Source organism: Ctenopharyngodon idella, chromosome 16 (genome assembly GCF_019924925.1).
Source record: "Ctenopharyngodon idella isolate HZGC_01 chromosome 16, HZGC01, whole genome shotgun sequence".
In the NCBI taxonomy this organism is placed as follows: domain Eukaryota; kingdom Metazoa; phylum Chordata; class Actinopteri; order Cypriniformes; family Xenocyprididae; genus Ctenopharyngodon; species Ctenopharyngodon idella.
Window position 1 is genome coordinate 4688405 of NC_067235.1, and position 23385 is coordinate 4711789.

General features: G+C 36.8%; 1 protein-coding gene across 1 annotated transcript in view; it reads right to left on the reverse strand.

Moving 5' to 3' along the window:
• bckdhb (branched chain keto acid dehydrogenase E1 subunit beta) overlaps positions 1-23385 on the reverse strand; it is a 104081-nt gene that overhangs the window by 22428 nt on the left and 58268 nt on the right. The window contains exon 9 of the mRNA XM_051865494.1: positions 4972-5058. Coding sequence (XP_051721454.1) covers positions 4972-5058 — 87 coding nt within the window. The remainder of the gene's footprint in view (positions 1-4971; positions 5059-23385) is intronic.

The following is a 23385-nucleotide window of genomic DNA, read 5'->3' on the forward strand; positions in this document are numbered from 1 at the left end:
TGCGGCGAGCTTCATTTTGTTGACTCCTTTCTTGTTACGAGGCAAATCCTGCGCTGTATTTTTTGACCACCCACTCCCACCCGCAGCAAAGGTAAAAATCGCAGACTCCCGTGAGATTTACATTGGGTCCTGCAGGACCCCAATCCCAATGCAGCCCTCTAACTTGTATTTTATTAAAGACATGCAAAAAACTGTGAGTCCTGGTTGAGTTAAGTTAGTAGTGTGTTGAAACTTGCGGGTGTGACATTTCCCAAACAAACTCGAAGCAGCAGATCAATCATAACACGTGGTTCAGCTGACCAATCAGAGCACATTGTGCTTTTCAGAAGGAGGGGCTTCATAGAGACTAGAAGAACTAAACAGAGCGTTACTGACAGACTGGGAAGAGAGGAGCTGCAATAATCTAAAATCTATTTAAAAAAAAAAAATGGCCATAATAGGTCTTCTTTAAGTAAGCAAGATTAATTCAAGCTAAACAGCAGTCAGTACGGTGTATTTCACTGTGTTCTGTCCGTAATTGCAAAAGGATGTACAGTAGATTTTCAAGATCTGCTAACAGAACCAAACGACTGGAAAATCATAATGCAACGCACGTATATGAACTGCACTTTCAACAGCATGTTAAGTATGTTCAGTGGGACTACACACTTTTGTGATGTAGTGATGCTTCCCTGAGCAAACATCACCAAAATCCAAAAGGCAATGTCATGACTGCAGAAATGACTGTCACTGCCATGTGTTGTGTTGGGGCCTGGGTGTTTTGGTGGGGGGCAGATTCACGGGCCGCCGTTATCACAGACATCAGTAGCTGGACCACAGTTCAGGTTTTACATAGTGCAACTAATAGTCTTCTTTTGCAACTTTTCTGTTCAATGCCATTATCTGTGCACATCCGGCTGACTCATCACTGCCCAAGTGTGCCCACCCCGCTCAAACACACACACACACACACACACACACACACACACACACACACACACACACACACACACACACACACACACAGGTGCTTTAACAAACTTTGACGTCAGTGGAAACGTGACTGATGTTTATATTTAAAGATGGGCCCTGCATCTATGCATGGATGAATCTCTTGATAAAATTTCCACCATCAGCACGAGCTCGCTGAGATCTGAGACACTCATGAATGTGTACACTATTGTTCAAAAACTTGGGCTCAGTACAATTTTTGTACCGTGTAATGAATATATTAATTCAGCAGGGCTGCATTAAATTGATCAAAAGTGACAGTAAATACAGTTACATTAAAGATTTCTATTTCAAATAAATGTTCTTTGGAATTTTTTTTAATCACAATTCCCACAAAAATATGAAGCAGCACAACCATTTTCAACACTGATAAGAAGAAATGTTTCTTGAAACACTTTGCTGTAACTCTGACCTCTCAGGCAGGATTTGTTAACACTTCCATCAAAGACATTTGATCGATGAGCAACTAGAAAGTTAAAAGTTGCTTTTTGTGTGATGTAATTTGAAACAAAATCAGGCCAAAACTAAGTTTGTTTCGAGTTAGTTTTAGAAGTTCGAAACAGCTTGCCAAAGCGAACATTTTGGAAAAGTTCTGGTAAACACCTCTCAACTACCATTGGTCCTTGGAACTAAAAGGAAGGTGCATCTCATGGAAATCTTCCATGGTTCATTTCTTCTGTTCAGTGTTATAACTTCAATAGAAACTAAGGTTGTTATTTTAATTGAAAGCAGCACTGACACAGTTTTTCATGTTTGATACTGTAAAGCTGCTTGCTTTAAAGCAATCTATTGTATAAAGCGCTATATAAATAAACGTGACGACTTGACTGGAGTGCTGAATTGCCGAGCTGGTGAAAACATATCCACATTGCCATGATCAGATGCTTTCTTATTCTCAACTGTTGTTTTCTCACCACTGTCATTTTGTTGTGTGTTTATTTTGTTATTGAGAGGAAAGTGTGCAGCACGTATTTACATATTCATCTAAACGCTGATCTCAGGATGTTCGCAACAGGCTTTTGCAAAGGTGTTTCAAACTTTTTACCCCTAAGCAAAGAATGAAAAAGAACTTTGCTGTGAGTATATCAGGGCCTTAAATTACACCAGTCAGCTTGAAAACAGAAAACAGAAAACAGTCTGGGGTAGGATTCATAGGACTCAAGTATATTTTGCATAATATTAAATGATTGATGATGACAAAGAGAAAATGAGTCAAATAATTTAATATCTGTGGTCAGTTGCATAAGATGCTTCTACTATTCTTAAGTTAGTCATCTAAATGTAAATTGGTTTAATATGAATTTGAAAAATAAGAATGATTATCCCATGGTGGCCAGCTAGTTGGTCAGACTAGTTCTTAAGTTAAATCTAGTGAAACTAATATGGGGAAGAGACAAATTAAAAATTACACAGAAAATTATACTAAACATTTGGGGAAAAGGGATAAACCATAGTGGTTGAGACATCTCTGTGGTAAACCAGTGTGGTTAAGAGATTTCTTTGATAAAAACAAAATTGAAACCGCGTGGTGAGAGTAGTGGGTTTGAGTGAACCCGAGGTCGAGGACCAAATTAACTGAGTGCGGACTGGAGGGTCAGTCCTGGTCGATTTTAGGTGAAAAATTGGATCTGTTGGAGACGTCCAACAGATTATTTAGGTGCAGAGAGAAAACCACAGAGAAAGACAGCCAATATGGGGAAGTCCCAGAGCAAGGGTACTGTTTAAACGCACAGCTACCAGACAAACATTCTCACAGAAACTCACTGACTCTTCCATCCAGACAGTGGTATTCTCTGCTTTTATTGTTATTTTTATTTCTTATGCATTCCATTTTTATCCTTATTTATTTGTTTCCTTTTCATGTAAAGCACTTTGAATTACCATTGTGTATGAAATGTGCTATATAAATAAACTTGCCTAGCCTTAATTTATGCCACAGGTCTAAAAATAAATGGAACTTTTTTTTGAAGTCCAAATATTATTTTGTAAATCATTGTGTCAAAAAGCACTAAACACTTGAACACAGGGCCTAAAATTAAGTTTTTACAACACCTGGCAATGGCGGGTGACTTAAGAAAATAAAATAAACAGTGGTTTTCAGACAGGTTTTTCAGGTGGATCTAAGAGTAGTATTCAGATAATTTAATAAAGTAATCAAATGTAAAATAACTGCATAGTCTGCACTGTCTAAATTAAACAGATTAATCCTTATTTAAGTTACAAAAGTTATTCAGTCAAGAGCAGTGAGTGATTTTTTCTTTGTTTATTGTCGTTTGATTAACATTAAAAACACAGACAACAGCAGGAATATTAGGCTGTTGACACTTTAGGACATAATGCACAGATCCGATATACTGATATTGTTTACGTGGTAACACAATAAGGTTCATTGGTTAAACATTAGTTAATGTATTAACTAACATGAACTAACAATGAGCAATGCATTTGTTACTGTATTTGCTAATCTTCGTTAACGTTAGTTAATGAAAATACAGTTGTTCATTGTTTGTTCATGTTAGTTCACAGTGCATTAACTAATGTTAACAAGATTTTAATGTATTCGTAAATGTTGAAATTACATTAACATTAGCAAAGATTAATAAATGCAGTTCATTATTAGTTCATGTTAACTAATGTAGTAAACTAATATTAACTAATGAACCTTATTGTAAAGTGTTACCATTTATGTTCACTTAAAACATAACCTACTATGTTTACTAGGATACTCGCTGAGGCGGGCATTTTTTTTTTAAATATAGTTTTGCGTGAATTTGTCCGTTCAAGCGCAAGAAGACATGAAGAGAACTCAATTTAGTATTCGTGCGCTGTCTGAGACGCGGCTTTCCGGGCGCGTGCTTTGGTTGTTTTGTGACACTTCCACAAATCAGAAAAAGAGAAAACATTTTTCAATTAATGCTTTGATGATTATTTATTTGTTTATATTTTTGGTTATGGTTATTTAGGTAAACTATTTGTATGTAAACCATTTTCTGTCGGGGCAGGGGATTTGTTACATTGAATTGGAATGTGTTAAGGGAGGAAGGACTGTAAAAGGCCTCTGGGTAAGGAAGTCAAGGCGCGGCCATTTTGAGGGAAGTTGTAGCTCATGGGGTGGCATGCTTGAAAGACAGGCCAATAAAGGTGCTCGAAAATGGCAGGCTCTCACCTGTGCGAGTGCAATGGACTAAGTTTGATCTGGCACACTGACTGAAGGACTGCCTGACGGTTTTTGAGGCCTGTTACCAGTGGATTATCACGTTTTCTCCTTCTGGGATCATTTGAGGATTATTTTTTCCTTTTCAGTGGCATTGCCTTAGGAATCCAGAAATTACACCTTACACCTTTTTTTCCTTTTTTTTGCTGGGATTATCATGTTTTTTTGGACTGCTTTTTTGGACTGCTTTTTTTGTTATGGACTCTGATTCTTTATGGACTCTTTATAGGTCTCATTTAAGGCACCTTTTGATTCATTCATTTATTCTTTGAGTTATGAGGGTTGTATGTGGTTTGAATGATGTTTGTTAATACATGCATTGATCAATGAGAGTCTTATGCTTTGTACATGCTTTATTAAATTGAGAATGTTAAGGTGTACAAACCAATACTAACCTAAAAGAATCCTGTGGTAACAATGAGACTCAGAGAAAGAAAAGTTTAATTTGTTACAGTTTAAACTTCACATGCAGCGTGTGAGTAACGAATTAAGTTCAATTTCACATCTTTTTGCGCTTGAATATTTAAATTGGCAAGGCTTAACTGTTCCGAGCGTCGTTGACATTTGTTCACGCTCATCTTCTCACAACACTGCTTTGTTAGAATTCATAAAAAATGCCAACTTGATTGACAACATTATATATACACTCGCCAACGCCGATTTTTACTCGCATTTGGCGCTTGCCGAGTGTTAATAGGTCATGCTTGAACTAATCTGTACTGATCAATCTCTAATTCATGAGCCTTGATTTCCCATCTGCTTCTTACCTGAACTGTAGAGCTGATCTCAGCAGCAAAGCCTCCGGTCACTGGAGCCTCATGACTGATGAGCAGCCGACCCGTCTTCACCACCGACTGGAAGGAAAGAGAACATGTGCTGAAACACAACTGAATTCAGAAAGCTCCGAAAGAGCTGAAAATCAGATGATTTTATAACACCACACTAGCAAATCAAGTCTATTTTTAATAAAAAAAAAGACATGGATATGCGCACAAGTGTTTGTGTTCAGACAAAATTGTTGGGTCCATTTTATTTCAGCTCATGATTCTAGACCATAACACCAAAACCTAAAATCTCAACAACAAACAGTTTTATTGTCAGATCAGGCATAGATGCATTTTTAAACCCCTAAATCTTAATGTTGCTTTCACATTTCACAGCATACTTCTTGAATTCTGCTGAATTGCAGCACACTGTAGCAAGGTACCAAATTTGCAAAACATAGTTTACTCAAGCCCAAAGTATACTTCGGCCGTCCGCGTTATACAACATCATCAGGAGGGTCTGCAGAAAATAAAGCATCCTATCCTTCTCTATCGTTTTTGTTTTGGTTCTTGATCTAAACTTTGCACGCAATGGTGGATGCGCTACTTTTCTTCTTCTATCCTACTAACTGAATGTCCTGTAAATGACATGACTCAGTGCTGCCCTCTGACGTCTGGTAGAGTATAAAAAGCATTTGTACCATGCATGTGTCAAACTCGTCCATCCGCACTTGAATATACTTTGAAAGATCAGCAGACACGACTGTGAGTGAGATGGAGCGGAAGGTGGAAAATGTATACCCGGGCCTTTAGAGATTATTTATTTATTTTTTTGTAACAGTACCGTACAACCTGATCGGGCAACCAGTGTTTGATTCCGGCTTGAGTCACTCATTTCCAATTCCAATGAATCAAAGGTGAGGTGTTTAAAATGGCAAAACGTGATATTCAAATCAACACAGAATCCTTCCTGTCTGAGGAATCTGGAAATGGTACAAGCCCGAATTGAACTCACATTGCTTGCACGAGCAATGAAGCTCAATGCATTTGAACACATGGCCACTGCATTTATTAATTAGTGCAGACTGAAAACACCATTTGCTGCTGATTATGAATTTTGTTTGATGTTATACTTCAATTTCAATGGTCATTATGACTTCAGTCAAATAAAATATAAAAATCAACAGCAGGACACAGCTGCAAAGCCCCGACCCAACATCTGCAGGACTCATTAGAATCTACGAGGTATAAAACTGACAAATCCTGCCGCAAAGCCAGCTCTTCAAAAGGAGAAAAACAGGTGCAAAACAGCAGATCGCAAGAGCACTCATCCTTGCGCTGGTGGTCAGGCATTTCCTGAAGAAAGATTTTGGTTTGTTCTGTAATCCGAGTAATTATATAAAAGTCTTGATCTTACTTGAGATAAAAAGGACATAAATGTTTCATGACTGTGCATCTGCTGAAAAGAATGTGAAGAGGTCTAGTTATTGAGCTGGAAGTTCAGCAGGTTTCTGTGGAGCTCCACAAAGACACAGAAGAAACTACACCTACAACATCCGCAGCAGGCCATTTCCTTCAATGTTTGGCAAATGTTATAATTAAAATGTTCATTTCAGTCACCATACAGATTGGTATTGTTTTTTCAGAACTTAAATGGACAAACAGGCCATCCATTACCAATTCACTAAGAAAACATCCTTCAAAGTTGAGATATCATGAACCTCATGAACTCTGGCAAATCCACTGACTAGTTCTTTTTTTAAAGCGCTCATATTAACAGTGACAAGTTGCTAATAAAACACTTTTGCTAATAAAAGACTTCAGGGTTTCTACAGGTTTCATCAAATCTAATTTAATGCATTTTAATGCCTTTTTAATGCCATATATATATATATATATATATATATATATATAATGTTGCTAAATGTCGATAGATGACGTGATACGGCAATTAGAATATTTATCATGTCATTGCTGCATTCGCATTCTGCCAAGTGTCAGTCCTTTACATTTGTTTGCTTCTCTGGTGCTACTCTTTGTGCTCACATAATTTTAGCGAAAATGTCTTCAACCCTGTTCCTGGAAACCCACTGCCCTGCAGAGTTTAGCTCCAACCCTAATCAAGCACACCGTAAGCAGCTAATCAAGCTCTTCAGCATGTTTGAAAATACCCAAGCAGGTGACTGAAGCAGGTTGGAAATAAACTTTGCAGGACAGTGGGTCCCCAGGAACAGGGTTGAAGACCTCTGTGCTATGGTTCTACTGTGATCTTTGAAAATATTTTCGCTGCTAAAATTGAACAAACACAGTCAATGTTCCTTCTAAAATGTAAGTGACTAAAACAGCCTATTATTATCGACTATCGATCACCACTTACACTAAATGTAATAAAATCAGTCGGTCATTCTCGCGTTTTGGTGATTCCCAAGGGTTTTTTTTTTTTTTTTTTTTTTTGGTATTGACGTTTTAGTTAGGCTCCTTGTCCGGCCAGGCATCAGAAAGTCTCTTTCACTTGCTCCTTCAAAAAATCCACATATCCCGGACTAATGGACAAGTGTTAATGTCGAGCCCTGACATGTTAAACCAGTGCTATAATCCTGATTTATAATCGAGACGTCTGACAAAATCACCATACACATAAGATAAAGACATTTGCTGTGATTGTAGAGGCATCCTCCCCCATGAGATGTGATTTTAAAATGTAAACGGAGCATTTTAGTACACTCTGAAAAATGTACATATACATATATATATATACATATATATATATATATATATATATATATATACATATATACATATACATATATATATATACATATATATATATATATATATATATATTGACACTAGGGCTGGGCATTGACACAAATTTCACAACTGGATTCGATTTCGATTCAGGAGCTTGCGACTTTATTTTAATTTGATTACCTTCAGTTCAATAATGATTAATTTGGGGACTATAAGGTAAAGTAAATGGCAAATTTCCTCAAAGAAAAAAATCTATCAAATAATGCTGTAAACTATACAGGGAACCACAGCTGGTACATTATAATATTAAAGGTTAAAATTAATCGATTTGTAAGCTACTTACATATAAATTACCCATAAAGAAGTTTTTATAATAACGTTATAATACATTTTTTATGACATAATTATGTTTCTACTTATTTTTTAGGCTATATAAAAACATTTAAATGCTGTCATAAAACGGATTTACTCAAACATACATTCAATATTGAAGCACATGTTAAGTACAAATACAAGGGATATGCAATATCCTATAGTGCATATATGTAGCAAAATTCTCCTCTCCAAGTTCATTGAACGGCTTTTCTGAGGTAAATGTGACATTTTTTTACCATCTGTTTTATAGACGTCTTTCCGTTTTTGAAACACTCACTGAGCGATCACATGAGACATGATACGGATTTCGTTAAGTTGTACTGTATCTTTCAACATACCTTCAGAGGTTGTTGTAACTAGTAAAGTGGAAGAGATGATCGGTTCGTCCGCTCTGCTTGAACTGAGGCGCGTGAATGCCAGGAAGGATCGCGACAGAGATATGACGTCTATGATCTCACTCCAGTCTATGGGAAAGTAGCCCATTTTTCGATAAAATGATCACTCAGTAGTACCCATTTTATTTGTTCTCTGACAGAGCGCACAGCCTCAACTGAATGCGGCTCTTAGCCGCTCAATGAACAGAACAGACGCAGAGAGAGGTGCGCCGGCGGCAGGAAAACAAGATCTCGCGCTCGTGCGGCAGTACCGGTGAGTCTCTGAAGCTAGATAAGGTTTCAACAAGTCGCTAGATTTGTCACAATGCGCTTTCTTGGGAAAAAAGTCACTAAATGGGTCTGAAAAGTCGCTAAGTTGGCCCTTCCGTCTGAGAAGCATCCAGGTCCCAGCCCGCCGCTGTCCAAAATGGCGTTACGGCAATTTTTGCAATTACAAAACTGGTTCCGCGTGTGTAGTGTACATATTTTGCGACAGCAAATCAAAGTTATCAATTATGAAGCCTATATTCAAAATAAACTGGTAGTATTATTGTTTTATTCAAAACTATCTAAAAAATGAAAAATTAGGAAATTTAATGATATTTAATGCCATTTAAGGCCTTAACTTTCGCAAAATCCATTTAATGACTCTTAATGCTTTTTAATGCCCCGCGGAAACCCTGGACTTATAAACTGAAGAATTACTCCCAGAAGTAGATTATATGTGGCCAGAAGCCACTAATTTCTCAGATCTTGCTGTTTTAACCCTATAATGTAGAGCCCTGCACGGGCCACAAATCTAGGCCCTAGCCCGGCCCTGGCCCGAGACGCTCAGGCCCTGCCCGGCCCGTGTCCGACAGCTTGTCAGAATTTTCGTCCCGAACCTGACTGGAGCCCTTTTTTTTTTTTAATCCTCCCCATAACGCATCCTTTGTTGCAGCCATTAAAATGTTCAGTTTTGTTTTTAATTGCAAAGTAGTTGTAATCCTTTTCGTTTCTTTATTAAGTTAATTTAGAAAAATGTTTGGAACACTTCTTTGTTAAATTAAAGTTTATGTATCTTAAAGTGATGACCGCAACGGCCGACAGTGAGTTGAGCACGTTTGATCGATTTAGACTCTCAAATCAACACTTGTTTTACCTACAATAAAAGCCATAGATATAAAACACTAATATAAACATAACACAATGTTAGTTTAAAGGTTTATTAGCACTACCACAGTAAAAAGCAACTTTTTTACAAGCTCAGGCGGGCTGCTCTGCTGCTCGTAACAGCCTGCGGAAAAAAAAGAAAAAAAAAAAAGAAAAAAAAAAAACCTTACAGGTTGTCTTACCTATGCATCAAAAATCAGAGCGTCACCACTGAACATGGTCATTTTCAAACGAAAAACGAGACAACATGCTACAGCCAGAAGAACACTCTCATATAGAGAAACATAATTGTGGAGAAAAAGCACAGCATCCGCATTGGAAAGTTTTAATTAGGGATGCTCATAACTGACTGGTTAACTGTTAACCAAGAAGTTTGACCAGTTAATACTAACAGTTAGACGTTTTAAAAAGAAAAACTATAAACATAGCTATAGACAACAAATCCTATAAACAGTAGCCTATTCAGAACAGAATCATAACGAAAAATAAAAGAACATGTCGCCTCTCCAATTCGGCACAAATCCAAATGTTTCCATATTCGCGAAATATTATTTATTATGTAAATTATAGGCTTTGTACTTCGCTCGCGTTCCAACAATACATCCTTCACATATGTGCTTTGTAAGTGAGTCGATAGTATAGCGCTGAACGCCACAGATTGTACAGACTAGTCTATATATATATATATATTGAGCAGTGTAACTTTGACTGTATTTTATTTTGATAATAAACAGGCTGCGATGTCAAGTTAGAAATGCGAGAACTGATATGTTGTGTATGTGCGCAAGCCGCCGGCGCAATTTCTCCATTCAAGCACTGCAAGTGTGTGACGTGTGAATACTCATATTCTGATGTTTTATATGCTGTATTTGCGCATGTATAAAACTAAAGCCTTGAAAATAATTATTAAAGTTAAAGTTGAAAATTATTTTACAAGGGTCACACCGAAATGAACATCCCTAATTTTAATCCAGTTTCAGCCCTCCTTTCTCACTCTTCCAGCTGCTGCGCTGAAGGCGTACTCGCTGCTACACTAAACATGAGGACGCGTGCACGCAGCCTCTGAAATGAGACGCAGCTATGGTCTCATCATGTTTCTGCCAGCACAGCACTATATCTATGCATATGTTTGTTTTACCATCATCAGCTTCTCATGCTTTATTTTAATTAATGGATGTCCAAAGTATTAAAAGGAGGAGAAGCCTAAAACAGGCCCGAGGACCAGCCCGCCTCTAAGCTTTGACGTGAAAATTGTCCCGAAGCCTGGCCCGTGGGCCGTAAATAAGCTGGGGCCCGTCGGGCTCGGGCAGAAATGCAGGGCTCTACTATAATGCATAAAGGGGGTCATGTCGACTCGGCATGCTGTGATTTTTGAAATATTTTAATCAATGAAAACATTTATTTGATATTCCATGAATTCCTCAAAAAAACTTGTTTCGGACCCTCATCATTTTCATATTTCTTGGTCATTGGAATGGGGAATTTTTTTTTGTATCACTACCCCAAGAATGCATAAAGGGGGTCAAATTGACCAGTATTCATTTCCTATAGAATTTTAACTCAACAGTATTTTTGGATACATTTGTGTCAATAATATTTTTTTTTTTTTTAAACTTTATGGATTACTTAAAAATCTGTTGTGACTTTTTTGCTCTGAATCAAGAATTTGCCTCAGACACCAACCCCGTGTCTGAATTTGGGTTGTCAAAAGTACATGTACCGACTTCGGTACCAAGTCGGTACTGAAATTTTAAAAATGTGACGATACCAGCATTTCCCCCTAGCATTTTGAGTGCTGTTGAGGGGATTCTTAAACACCTCTGATTGGCCATTGTGTTCACATGCTCAACAGATATGTCTGTGATTAGCTACAATGATCAACACTTCAAAAACATGTTGTAAATAGACATCAATGACGCTCTTCACTGAGTGCTTACACAGAGACACACGGGAGAGCTTGAAAGCAGGCTTCCATCTTAAGTGTGTGCAGCCAAAAAGTTATTTTATTTATTTATTTTATCTGACCATAAAACGTTTGAAAAGTAAATGACATTACTGGAACTTCAAACGGGATGGGTTCTATGGTCAGATGAAACAACAACAAAAAAAAATAAAAATTTTTTAAAGCAAACACTCGAGTGGGGTTTGGTGCACACAGGGATAAAAAAGTATCCCATGTGTGCAATGAAATATAATGCTGGATCTTTAATATTGTGGGCATATTTTTCTGCCAGAGATCCTGAACATCTTGTTCAGATACATGGCATCATGCATTCTAACAAATACCAACAGATAAAAAAAAAATCAAAACCTGATTGTCCCTGCTAGAAATCATAATGGGCCACGGTTGGATCTTCCAACAGGACAATGATCCAAAATAAACATCAAAATCAAAACTGGTCACTGAGCACAAAACTAAACTTCTGCCATGGCCATCCCAGTTTCGTGACCTGAACCCTATAGAGTATAGGCAATGAGTGGGGCGAACTGATGACGAAAAGCACCAACATGGAGCTGGAAATCTGAAGGATTGGAAAGATACTGTATGGAGGAATGGTCTCTAATCTCTTGTCAGGTGTTCTCCAAACTCATCAGGCATTATAGGAGCGTAAGTTTTGGAAGATCATTTTTGACTCTTCACTCTTGAAGGACCAGCACCACATCCTCTTGTACCACTGTTTGAAGAATTCATCTTCCAGAATCTGGCAGCAAGTTTTGGAAGATCATTTTTAGTCCATCTCTACAGACTTTTCAGGATAGGAGATGGACTAAAAATGATCTTCCAAAACTTGCTGCCAGATTCTGGAAGATTAATTCTTCAAACAGTGGTACAAGAGGATGTGGTGCTGGTCCTTCAAGAGTCACTCTCAATCTGTCTGACTATAGAGCCTATAAAAAACTAGTCTTCATGTATTTCACAACACTTCAGCTTGTGATTCTTATTAAGTGGGGGTCATTTTTTAGGATTCTTTACCTAACCTAAGTCTCTGAGATCCTGATATCTTGCACTTCTGGAGACTCCAGGTAGGTTGCAGTTCTGGAAAATGGTGGCGCTGGAGACTAAAGGGTTCCTGATGGTTTCACACTTAATTCTTCACCTTAATTCTTTTGCAGTTAACGTGTCTTTTCTTCTCTACCTGTTTTTGTCTGACCCTGCTGACCCAGTGAGCATTTCACTGTCCAACGGTCATGCCTAATCTTTGCAATTTCTAGTATTGCATTCGTATTGCATTCTTTTCATGGGCATTTAATAATTTTTGTCTTTTCAGTCTGAGTTAAAACTCTTTTTTGGCTCATTTTGCCTGTAAAAGAAAACCTGCCTAATAATTATGCACAAATGAATATAAGGCGTTTTTCACTTCCAGCCTTCATGAACAATTATATATCACTTATAAATGATTACATCCAAAATAAATAGTAGTTATTAAGATTGATGTGGTTTGGAATTGGTAAAATGTGCATGGAAAATTTAGAAAATAATGCTGAAAAAAAAAAAAAAAAAATCTAATAATTCTGCACACGGTGTACAAAGAAATTTGATTTTGGACATGACAGTTAAATGAAGAATAATTAATGATTTAACAATAATTCCACACCTCATAACCAATTTGGTCAAACGCCAGAGACTTCGAGTCACTGTAACTGTTTCTGATGCCTCAGATACCAGCGGACTGAGACGGGCACAGCAGCAGAATCTTGAGGTTGTGTGCTAGCAAGGGTGTGAGATTTCGATAAGACAGCAAGTATGCAAGGGTGTGACTGAAGGCATTTTTTTATGGCTGTCCCACAACAATCACTCTCTGTGACACTGCAGCACGACCAAAAGACACAATATTTTTCTTCTGATTGAGTTTTAGATGTTTTTTTAAGACAGACCTGGCCAGGAAACACAGCGACCAGATTCAGACAGCATTAGATCAGGGACATACTTGATCAAGCAGAACACTTGGCCAACACGCTGCAGGTGTGCTCTTCCACTGAACAAGCTTAACTTGCATTACTGTGGCGGTAATAAACCTCAGTACTCAAGGGAGTGATAGAGTTTCCTTCTAATGTCCATGCCATTAAACCAGACGTTATTCAAGTAGCTAGATATAAACATGTAGACAGTTTAACTATCACGCTCAGCAAGATTCTTCAAACTTTTCATCTGTAATTACAGTGTTTGAACTGGAAGATAAACTGACTGTAGAACATGGTAATGTCTTCTACACTCCTCTTTTTTACACAGATTTTTTACAGAGTATTTTTGAAGCCTTACACTACACTGGATGTGATGCGGTGCGACAAATTCACGACAGTAAACTGATGCTTTGTTCTATTTCTGGTGTACTGTGCTCACGCTGCTTCTGAACCGAAGAAGAAATTGATTTGCTATGGTTGCTTTATCGCGTTTGGTGTAACATTCAAAAGTTTGGAGTCAGTTCGATTTTTAAATGTTTTTAAAAGAAGTTTATGAATCACCAAATTGAAAGAATGAAAATGTTTATGCTCACCAAGGCTGTATTTATTTGATCAAAAATATAGTAAAAACAGTAATATTGTGAAGTATTATTGCAATTTAAAATTTCTGTTTGAATATATGTTAAAATGTCAATGTTGCATTGAAAACTGACTAACAAAAAGTTTAAGCACTAAAATTACTAAAAAAACAAATAAAACTGAACTAAAAAAAAAAAAAAATTACACCTAAACAGTGTTATAAAAAAAACTAATTACATTAAATGAACATTAAATTATTAATAAAAATATGAAAACTGAAAACAGCATTTAAAATAATAAAAACTAATAGTATATAAAAACAATACTAAAATATCGCACGTCACATGATTTTACAACTCAGACCAAAGAAGCTTTAAATATTACTTTATTTTAGTTAGTTTTTAAAACTTTTTTTAGCTTTGTTTGTTTTTAGTTTCTCATTTACCTGTTACACAATCATTTTAGATTATCATTTTAATTAAACTCTTATTATGTTGGATTGGACCCTAGCAGATCTTCAACCACCAACTGTTATTTCGACCAAATAATGTCTAGGAGGAAAAAAGGTCAAAATCTATAATGAAGGTTCACCAGGCAGTACAAGAAACAAGAAATTTTGCTTTAGATACGGCATTAGCCCCTGAGTTAATGCAAAAAACTCTCCAGATAAAGTTCATGAGTTAGGTAAAAGTGATGTGGCACTTGCTAACCCGGTCATCCCATCCAACAGCATCAGGAGTGAACAGAGCGTCAGGGAAAATCCTGAAGAGGCACAGCACATACCACAGATAGTTCAGACGCAAACAACCGTCGACTGTTATTACTGTATCACGGGGCAGAACGTCACTTCCCTGGAGCGAGACTCTACAGTGACCGAATGAAACGGCTTGGTTGTTTTCCAGAAATACCACAGTGACGTACTGAAAAGGCTAATGACAAATCACACCATTAATGGATGGTTGAGGTTGAAAGCTATAATGATGAGACAGCGTCACTGCACAGGTGTTTTTTCTATGGAATGATGTTAGCCGATCACAACAGGAGGCGTCGATTGAGACGACAAAATATTGGCTTAAATTATAAGTGGACTTGAGGGGATACAAATACCCATTTAAATGTAGCGTAAGTGTGCAAATACTTATCAGGGACACTGTAGATGCCACAGAGCTAATAGACACCACATAATAGCCACACAACACCCTTTTATATTCAATGGGGTAATTTCTAAAATATGTAACTAAACTAGCATTGAAAAAAGTCTCTTATGCTCACCAAGGCTGCATTTTGGTATCCCACTGCCTCCTGTCTAATTCAATTCCTTGTTCATACAGTCTGTCAAAACAGCCTTCAATTGACCAGCAAAACAGCTCAAGGAAGAAAAACTAGGAGTACAAACACAGGCTCAAAATGAAGTCATCCTATTTTGTCTTTATGAGGTTCCAGTGGCATTTTAAAACACATGTCTCTGTCTTCATGAACTGAGCAGACAACTTAATGAGAAGCTAATGTGTTGACATTAACTACGGCCTGTGGCGCGGATGACGATTTTATTGTCCAATGTGCCGTGCCTATGTATCCCGGACAGATGAATGTTTCTCATTGCCTCTCGGATTCAGAACGCCATCCTTCTAAAAAAGGACAGAGCTAGTGGTCAGCGCTGTCATCCAACTTCTTATTTACGGCTGACCTCTCAACACCAGCAGTTCAACTCGCTCATTTCAAAGACTGACTGACCCAAGATGAATAGAGAGAGGAGGCTTTTCTTGGACACTCATACTCTCGTTTTTCCTCTCTCTCTCACACACACAGGGAAAACACGCAAGTCGTTCACGTTCTGATGAGACTTTAACAGCAGTGAGTATCTAAACCAGAGTCATGGTGATATTTTTGTGTATTGTTGGGGCTTTAGAGTTCATGGTTATCCTAAAAAAAAAAAAAAAAAAAAAAAAAAAAAAAAAAAAAGGACTTTTCTATGATAAACAACTCTACAGCTGCACAATTAATCAGAATAAAACCGAAAGAGCGATATGGCTAACATTTAAGTTTGAAGAAATTAAGACAGCCATAAATATTAGTATTGTAAATTTGTGGTTATAATGTAAAAAAAAAAAAAATATATATATATATATATATATATAGTGGCCAAATTGTGTCAAACTACAAAGAAGCACAGCAAACCTGGTGGTTTTTTTTTTGTTGTTGTTGTTGTTGTTTTTTTTTTTTTTAGCAATCACAACTATCGGCATATTGTGCGGCATAATTTTTGGACAGGCTGTCATACGAAGAAATGATGAACATGCAAAAACAAGAGAGAAAATCAACTAAATATTAATAATCGGTTATGTTGTAGTCAATATGTTTTTTTCCTGTGAGCTTATTTTTTTATGCATTTTTTTTTTTGCAAAGTAAAATAAAACCTGTAGCTGTAGTTTGCCTTTTTTGCCAAATAACAAAGTTTTGTTCCTCCCTCATATTTAAAATAATAAATATTATATATATATATATTTTGATCGAATTTGTAAGGTCAATAAAAACAAATATCCCCTCCACACATCACTTTTGGCCAGTACTGTATAAAGTTAATTAAAACCAAAAACAGATAATAAGCCTGAAGTTGAAGTTACCTCCAAAAAGTCTAAATGGATGTTATTCTGGTACTGTATTTGCACTGTAAAAAAATAACCGTGATTTTAACGGGAAAAGACTGTAAAAATGCTACAGTGAAACACAGTTAATTGGTTTACAGAAAGTTTGTGTACTATATACAGTGAATAACTGTAATAAATTTAACGGTGCATTTAATGTAATTTTACAGTAAATACCGTTAAATTTACATTTTTTTGGAAGTGAAAAATAAGTCATTGTATAATTTACAGTGAAAAACCGAACTGTAAAATGGACAGTAAACTAAGTGCTGTCCCATAAAACCTAAAACGTTGCTACCGTATTTTTTTACGGCAAAGTTCTGGCAACTACAGCTGTCGTTTTTTTTTAACCGTAATTTTTTTTTCCAGCGTGGATGCCAAAGATTTTTCTGGGTCCTGAAGCAAAACCAATTCAGAACCGCTGCTTTAACAACCCCTTTCATCATCTTCATCTCCTAAATGGGCTCCGAACCATAATGTATAATGACCGCAGCGACAGCAATACAGTCTCAATATAGGCAGCTGCACAATAGCCATACAATAGCCTGAAATAATTACACGTTACTCAGGGAGCAAAAATTACACACAACCTCTGAGGCCTTTATGTCAAAACCTTGCCGTAACAGAGCTCTCCTACCGCGCAAGGGATCACAATGATGATGAAATGGTTTTTATTAGCGGTGCATTTGAAAAGTACATCAATGCTTTCAGACACATTCGTGGATATTACACAGCTAAGGAAAGAATCTTGTGCAGAGGGACAGACAGGAGACATTAAACATGGTCTAAAAGCACTAGAAAAAGACATAACAGCTGACACTGAAAATTCACCATTAGAAACAATCATACGTGACTTTTATTTCTGTTACTGTACTCTGTCATTTTTGTTTAGCATATATTAAAAGTCAACATGAAATGGCATTCAAAGCACATTTAGGGGACACATTAATAGGCGAACAAGTAGTGCTTTAAGTATCTGAAAGTTTTCTAGACAAGTGCAGTGAGGGGCTTTTCTCTACTCCTCTACATTATTGATTTTTGATAATTACTGATTATTGTCATCATAGGCAGCGGAAAGCCTAATAAGCATACCAGATCAGATGTTTTGTTCTGTCCTTAAGACATAACTGACTGTATTTATATAAATATTGCATCATAAAAGCCCTTGGAAATGAAAGTGTATTTAACCGCTTACACCGTCACAGACCGCTGCCTGCAGAAAGCGTCCTTCAGAATGAACACACAATGCAGACATGCCCATTTAAAAGCAGACATCTGTCAGTAAATGAGCTTCGTTTATCGAATTTATACTGCATTTCAAATGACAAAAATTATGCCTTCGTAGCGCATGTGGAAGGGAAAACTCTGAAATACTGGTGGGTGAAACCACACATTGTCAAGCAAAGTGCACGTTTCTCACAGCATATATCCTGTGTAATGAAGCCCTTGCATTTTTCTTCAACCATGAAAACCTATGCAAGTTTATATATTTGTTTGAAGGTTTTGTGTGTGTTTGTGTTTGTAGCAAGCAGAATATACAACTGTCTCTAAACTAAACTCTTGAATTGAGTCAGAATCCCTGAAGACAAAATTGCGATGTATCCGAGAATTGATTTTTTTTCTCCCATTTTTATGCCTAGTATAGTTCAGGATGCCAAACAACTTCGACTATAGAATTGAAGAATTCAACTTGATGTGTTTGTATATCAGCGATTTTACAATGGTCCACCTATCAGATTTTAGTATGAACTATCTGTTCAATAAACATGCAATATCGCACAAAAAGCTGTGAATGGGAATAAAGGACAGATCTGGACGGAGAGAATGAGAAGCGGATGTTGAACGTAAGGGGTTAAAGTCCTCTCTGCCCTGTGCTCAGCACGTCTGTGCGCTTTGTTCCGCTGTGGCGACGGTGGCGGATCCTTTACTGCATATTGTGCAGCAGGGCTGTGATTAGGACGGGCCGCTCGCTGGAGGGAAATATCATGTTTACTGCTGTTCCCATACACACCCTGCACGGCACAGCGCCAGGGGTCCTGCTGGACAATACTTTAAACTTCCTGTTGTCTTGTGGTCAATTATGTGAATATTTTTCATTTAGGGTCATGAATGTGCATGTAAAGTTTTCGACCCCCCATTGGTTTCGCAATTTGTCAAAATAAAAAACAGCAAAAAAAACAGCAAAAAAAAACAAAAAACCTTTATTGTAGCTTGTCAAACATTAAAATATTAAATACATGAGAACTTGTTCATTGTTGGTTTCACTGTCAAAAAATAAATAAATAAATAAAATAAATAAATCGGTCAAAGATTTTTTGGTTGTTCGTTTTTTGAATCTCAAATTCTACTGTTGCAGCACTGAACAGAGAAGGTTGAGAAACCCATTTTATCCTCACAAGGTTTTGAGAACCAGACAAAATAGCAGTAGATACCATTTATACTTGCTCTTAGCTATACCTCAGTGTATAAATAATCACTACAAGTGAACTTTTTTGCTCACCAGCCACTGTGGCTAATGGATTTCCAAAGTTACTAGACACTCTGCATTTTCACTGTCCACAATTTTGACATTGATACCATGGGGAAAAAGTACCATATGGATATTTGTAATATTACCTCATAATTTGTCAGCAGGTATATTAGGCTGCTGTCACTTTAAGACCTGACGCACAGATCCATTATACTGTTACACATGCATTTTCTTTCTCAAGTGTTTACATTCACTTAAAACATAACTGACTGTGTTTATGTGAATACTCACCTAGACAAACATTTTGACATTATTTTGTGTGTATTTTAAGTGCAATAAACAGTGAAAAAGAACTCAATTTAGTAATGAGATGCAGTTTTATTTGTGGGTGTGAGCACAAAATCTGCGGGAATGAGTAAAATTATGAGCTATATGCACAATCCCATGCTGAAATTCAAGCCCTGTAACACCAACAATATTCATCCGGAGCAAATGAAACGAGTGAGGGGAGGCGGGTTTGTGTGTCAACTCACTGTCCGAGAGATGAGAGAGTAAGAAAGCGCAGCTGGTATCATGTATCTATTCTGCGGAAAATGAGTACTTGAAGAGTTTCAGATATATGGATATATATCGAAAAATTTATATTTTTGACACTTCATTGCACTGTTTATTATTTAAAATGCCTTTTTAAAAGACTGTATATATTATATATAAATTTATATATAATTATATATAAAGTTACACGCCACTGCTGAAATCCACCCGCATTTGGTGGGCTGGCGGGTGTTAATGTCAAGCCCTGGTCATCACCAAAAAACATCACAAATTCTTTAATTTATTTTATCTGTGCAGCTAATTTTGAACAAAAATATGTGGGTCAAATTGACCACTTGACACATTAGAAATAACCCAACAGAAATAGATTGGAATTTATAAATTTCGTTTTTTTTTCGCCTCTGAAAAGCTACAATTGAGATTTTCTGGTTTTACATGAATCTTTAGTGCTTTTCATGTTGTCAATTTTTGGCAAATTGTATTGTCAATTTGATCTGCAACACAAACTTTGTACCCAGTTTTTGGGTTACAATGGTTATACAAACTAGGCAACTGCTTGACTAGTCCTGCCCCTTAGTCTTCAGCTGCACTTGTTCTATATACGCCGAAAGCGGGATAAAAATAGCTGCCCACAACTTTCACAATTCTGACTAACCAAATATATAATCTATTAAGACAGTACAGGAAGAGAACATTTACACACCCTGCCCACAATATCGATGTGCCACTGCTGTGGAGCGTTATATTTTATATAGTTTGTGAACCTTTAATCAGAGGCCACCACATGGACAACTCACAAACACCATGTGATCTCCATGATAAATGGGCTTTAAGCACAGCCTGAATTCTTAATCAGTGTTTTAGCGAGTTAGAGCGCTATTAGCACGCATGGGAAACAGGAGGCCGGAGTGTAATTCATGCACACGCATATTAGAGTGACAGGCCTTCGGCCAACATGAAGCCTAGACGCCAGGGGAGCCCTCAGACCGAAATAGCTCCAAACAAGCCATAAAGCCCAATTAAACTCGATTCAGCCAACTCAGGCAGGCCTGACATGACCTGCCTTTATCCCTCAAAAACAGGCCACCAGCCCAGAGCAACAGAAAGATCAAAAAACACTATAAACACCTTTTTCAGAGCTGAAGAGTAAGGAATTCAAAAGTACAAGGGCAAAAAAAAAAAAAACACTTCAAGAAGAAAGCAGAAGGCATTTCAATAAATAGGTTAAAAAGATCTAAATTCATTCAGTCCTATATTTATTTGGTTAATGTAAGTTTAACACACATACACACACTCGGACTGGAGTAAGTGATTGCAAGAAAATAAAATATACCAAATTTTCCACTAAATAAACTGCACATAACTATCACACCAGGTCAAAATTGCATTGAGAAAACAAATCATGTTACATCAGAGTATGAGACACATTTTATTATTACATTCAGAAATAGAGTAAAATACTAGTAAATACAATTCACAAAAAAAACAAAACCAAAAAAAAAAAAAAACACACTATAACACTATAAACATGTATTTTAGTTCAACTCACTCCACAAAATAAATAATGGTATTAAAATATTAAAAGGCACAATATGTAATATTTTTGGGAAAAATATATAAAAAAAAAAAAAAAAAAAAAAAATGAATGTTTAAATCCAGAGAAATAAGCAATTTTAACATGTCTCGGGTTCCGGTTTTATTTTGTAGAAACCCAGGAAACACCAAAGATGCTTTAATATATTATGCGTTTTATTAGACAGGTGAGCAACTGTTTGCATAAATTCATCGACAGAAAACTAATCATTGTTATATAGCTCAACATGTTTAGCTTTGTTTAAATCTCTTTTTCTTTTTTTTTCCCCCACGAGTACCATGTTTTCACCAAAACACAATTTTTTCAAGTGGCTAACATAGCATAATCAGATGCAGCTTTATTTTTAGTACAGTATTTTCTATGTCATACAATATGTTTTAAATTTAATTGCATGGCATTTATCAAAACAAGCCAACCAGCATTTATTAATATGATATTTTAATATCGAACTAGCTTACTGCAGTGTGCAACAAGTGTCTCACAGCAGCCACCGAGCGAACGCACAGAGTAACACTATAACATCATTTTCAACACACACAAATGTATCTAATATGATAAAACAGTGCTGCTTTACCCCACACACGCTTCACCGGAAGAAGCGGAAGCGGCGACTGTGGCATAATAAAAGTTCAGCTCTCGAGCCGTGTGTTGTGCTCATTTCATCATCATCAATCGCTCCAGTGGCCTCGTTCAGCTCCAACATCACTCGCCCTGCTCTGCTTCATACTACAGTAACGTTAATAATCTCATCCATGAACATGATTTGTGCTCGAGTACTGTCCTGATTCTTTTCCACCGGCTGTGAGGTGAAGACGACATCTCCCATGATTCCGCGCTCAAACTCGGTGTCATCAAGCTATGCCTTTGTTTTGAATAGGCGACCTCAAGCGGCGAAAAATTACATATTGTGCCTTTAAGTATAAAACAAACATAAATTTTAGTGGTATTCATTAAAAACCTTTATTATAAATGCCAAACCTAAGCAAATTTATTTAAAAAAACGAAAGAGAAACTACTGGCATGTGGGAAATGGGCTAAATAAATAAACTCATTCTCACCTACATCTCATTCAACATGAATCCAAATGTGTGCGTTCGGCGCATGTTTTGTGTGCTTGACGTTAATTTCACTCTGTAAGATGCTTTGTAAGTCGCAGCACATTTCAAATGATAAAAACTGCATCTTATCATATCCCAGCTAATATGGTAATAAGTAACTTCCGTATTAAACGAATATTAAACTTTGACTTTTTCAGATAATCACATGCTGGTCACATCTTTTCACACATTTACAATGAATGGGTGCTGACACTTTCAAGCTTTATTAAGGACACAAAATCACAGATTCACTCAAAATTGTTTAAAAGAAATATTCATTCACAGAATAGGAGAGCTACTGCGAGTGTCAATATTTTCACTGAATAACAACTTACATTTTGGTCTGTTCCTCACACACTATTTAATGACTTGGAATATAGCACACAAGTCATCCAGACTACTTTAATCACACTTTCATGGTGCTTGTGTGTCCTTTTTGGAGTGTGAATGTTTCAGTCTATTCTTTGTAATTGCATGGAAAAGAACAAACTGTACAATTCTTCGACATCAAACCATTACAGCCAACAATTCCATGCAAACGAATACAATTTTCCAATAGAACAGAACTAGTTAAAAATTTCCAATGTACAAGAACAACAACCAATACCTGCATTTCAGAGGACTTGTGAGAGTATTGGACTACTTTTGTTGCACTTTTGTGCTTGTCCATTTTAGAGAGTTTGACCGTATAAACCACCTTCTACTTTAAATCTACGGAAAAGAGAATCCTTTTAGTTTCACGGAAGAAAGGAAGTAATGTTTTTTCACATTAAAATGACATCAGGGTGAGTAAATGATGATTTCACTTATGCTTGAACCCTCTCACAGTTTCCTTCAGTGAGTGCCTCACTAAACGCCGTCAGCTCAATGTCTCTGAGAGTGGGAGTTTGCTGCGATTCTGCACATTATTAACACATAAGTT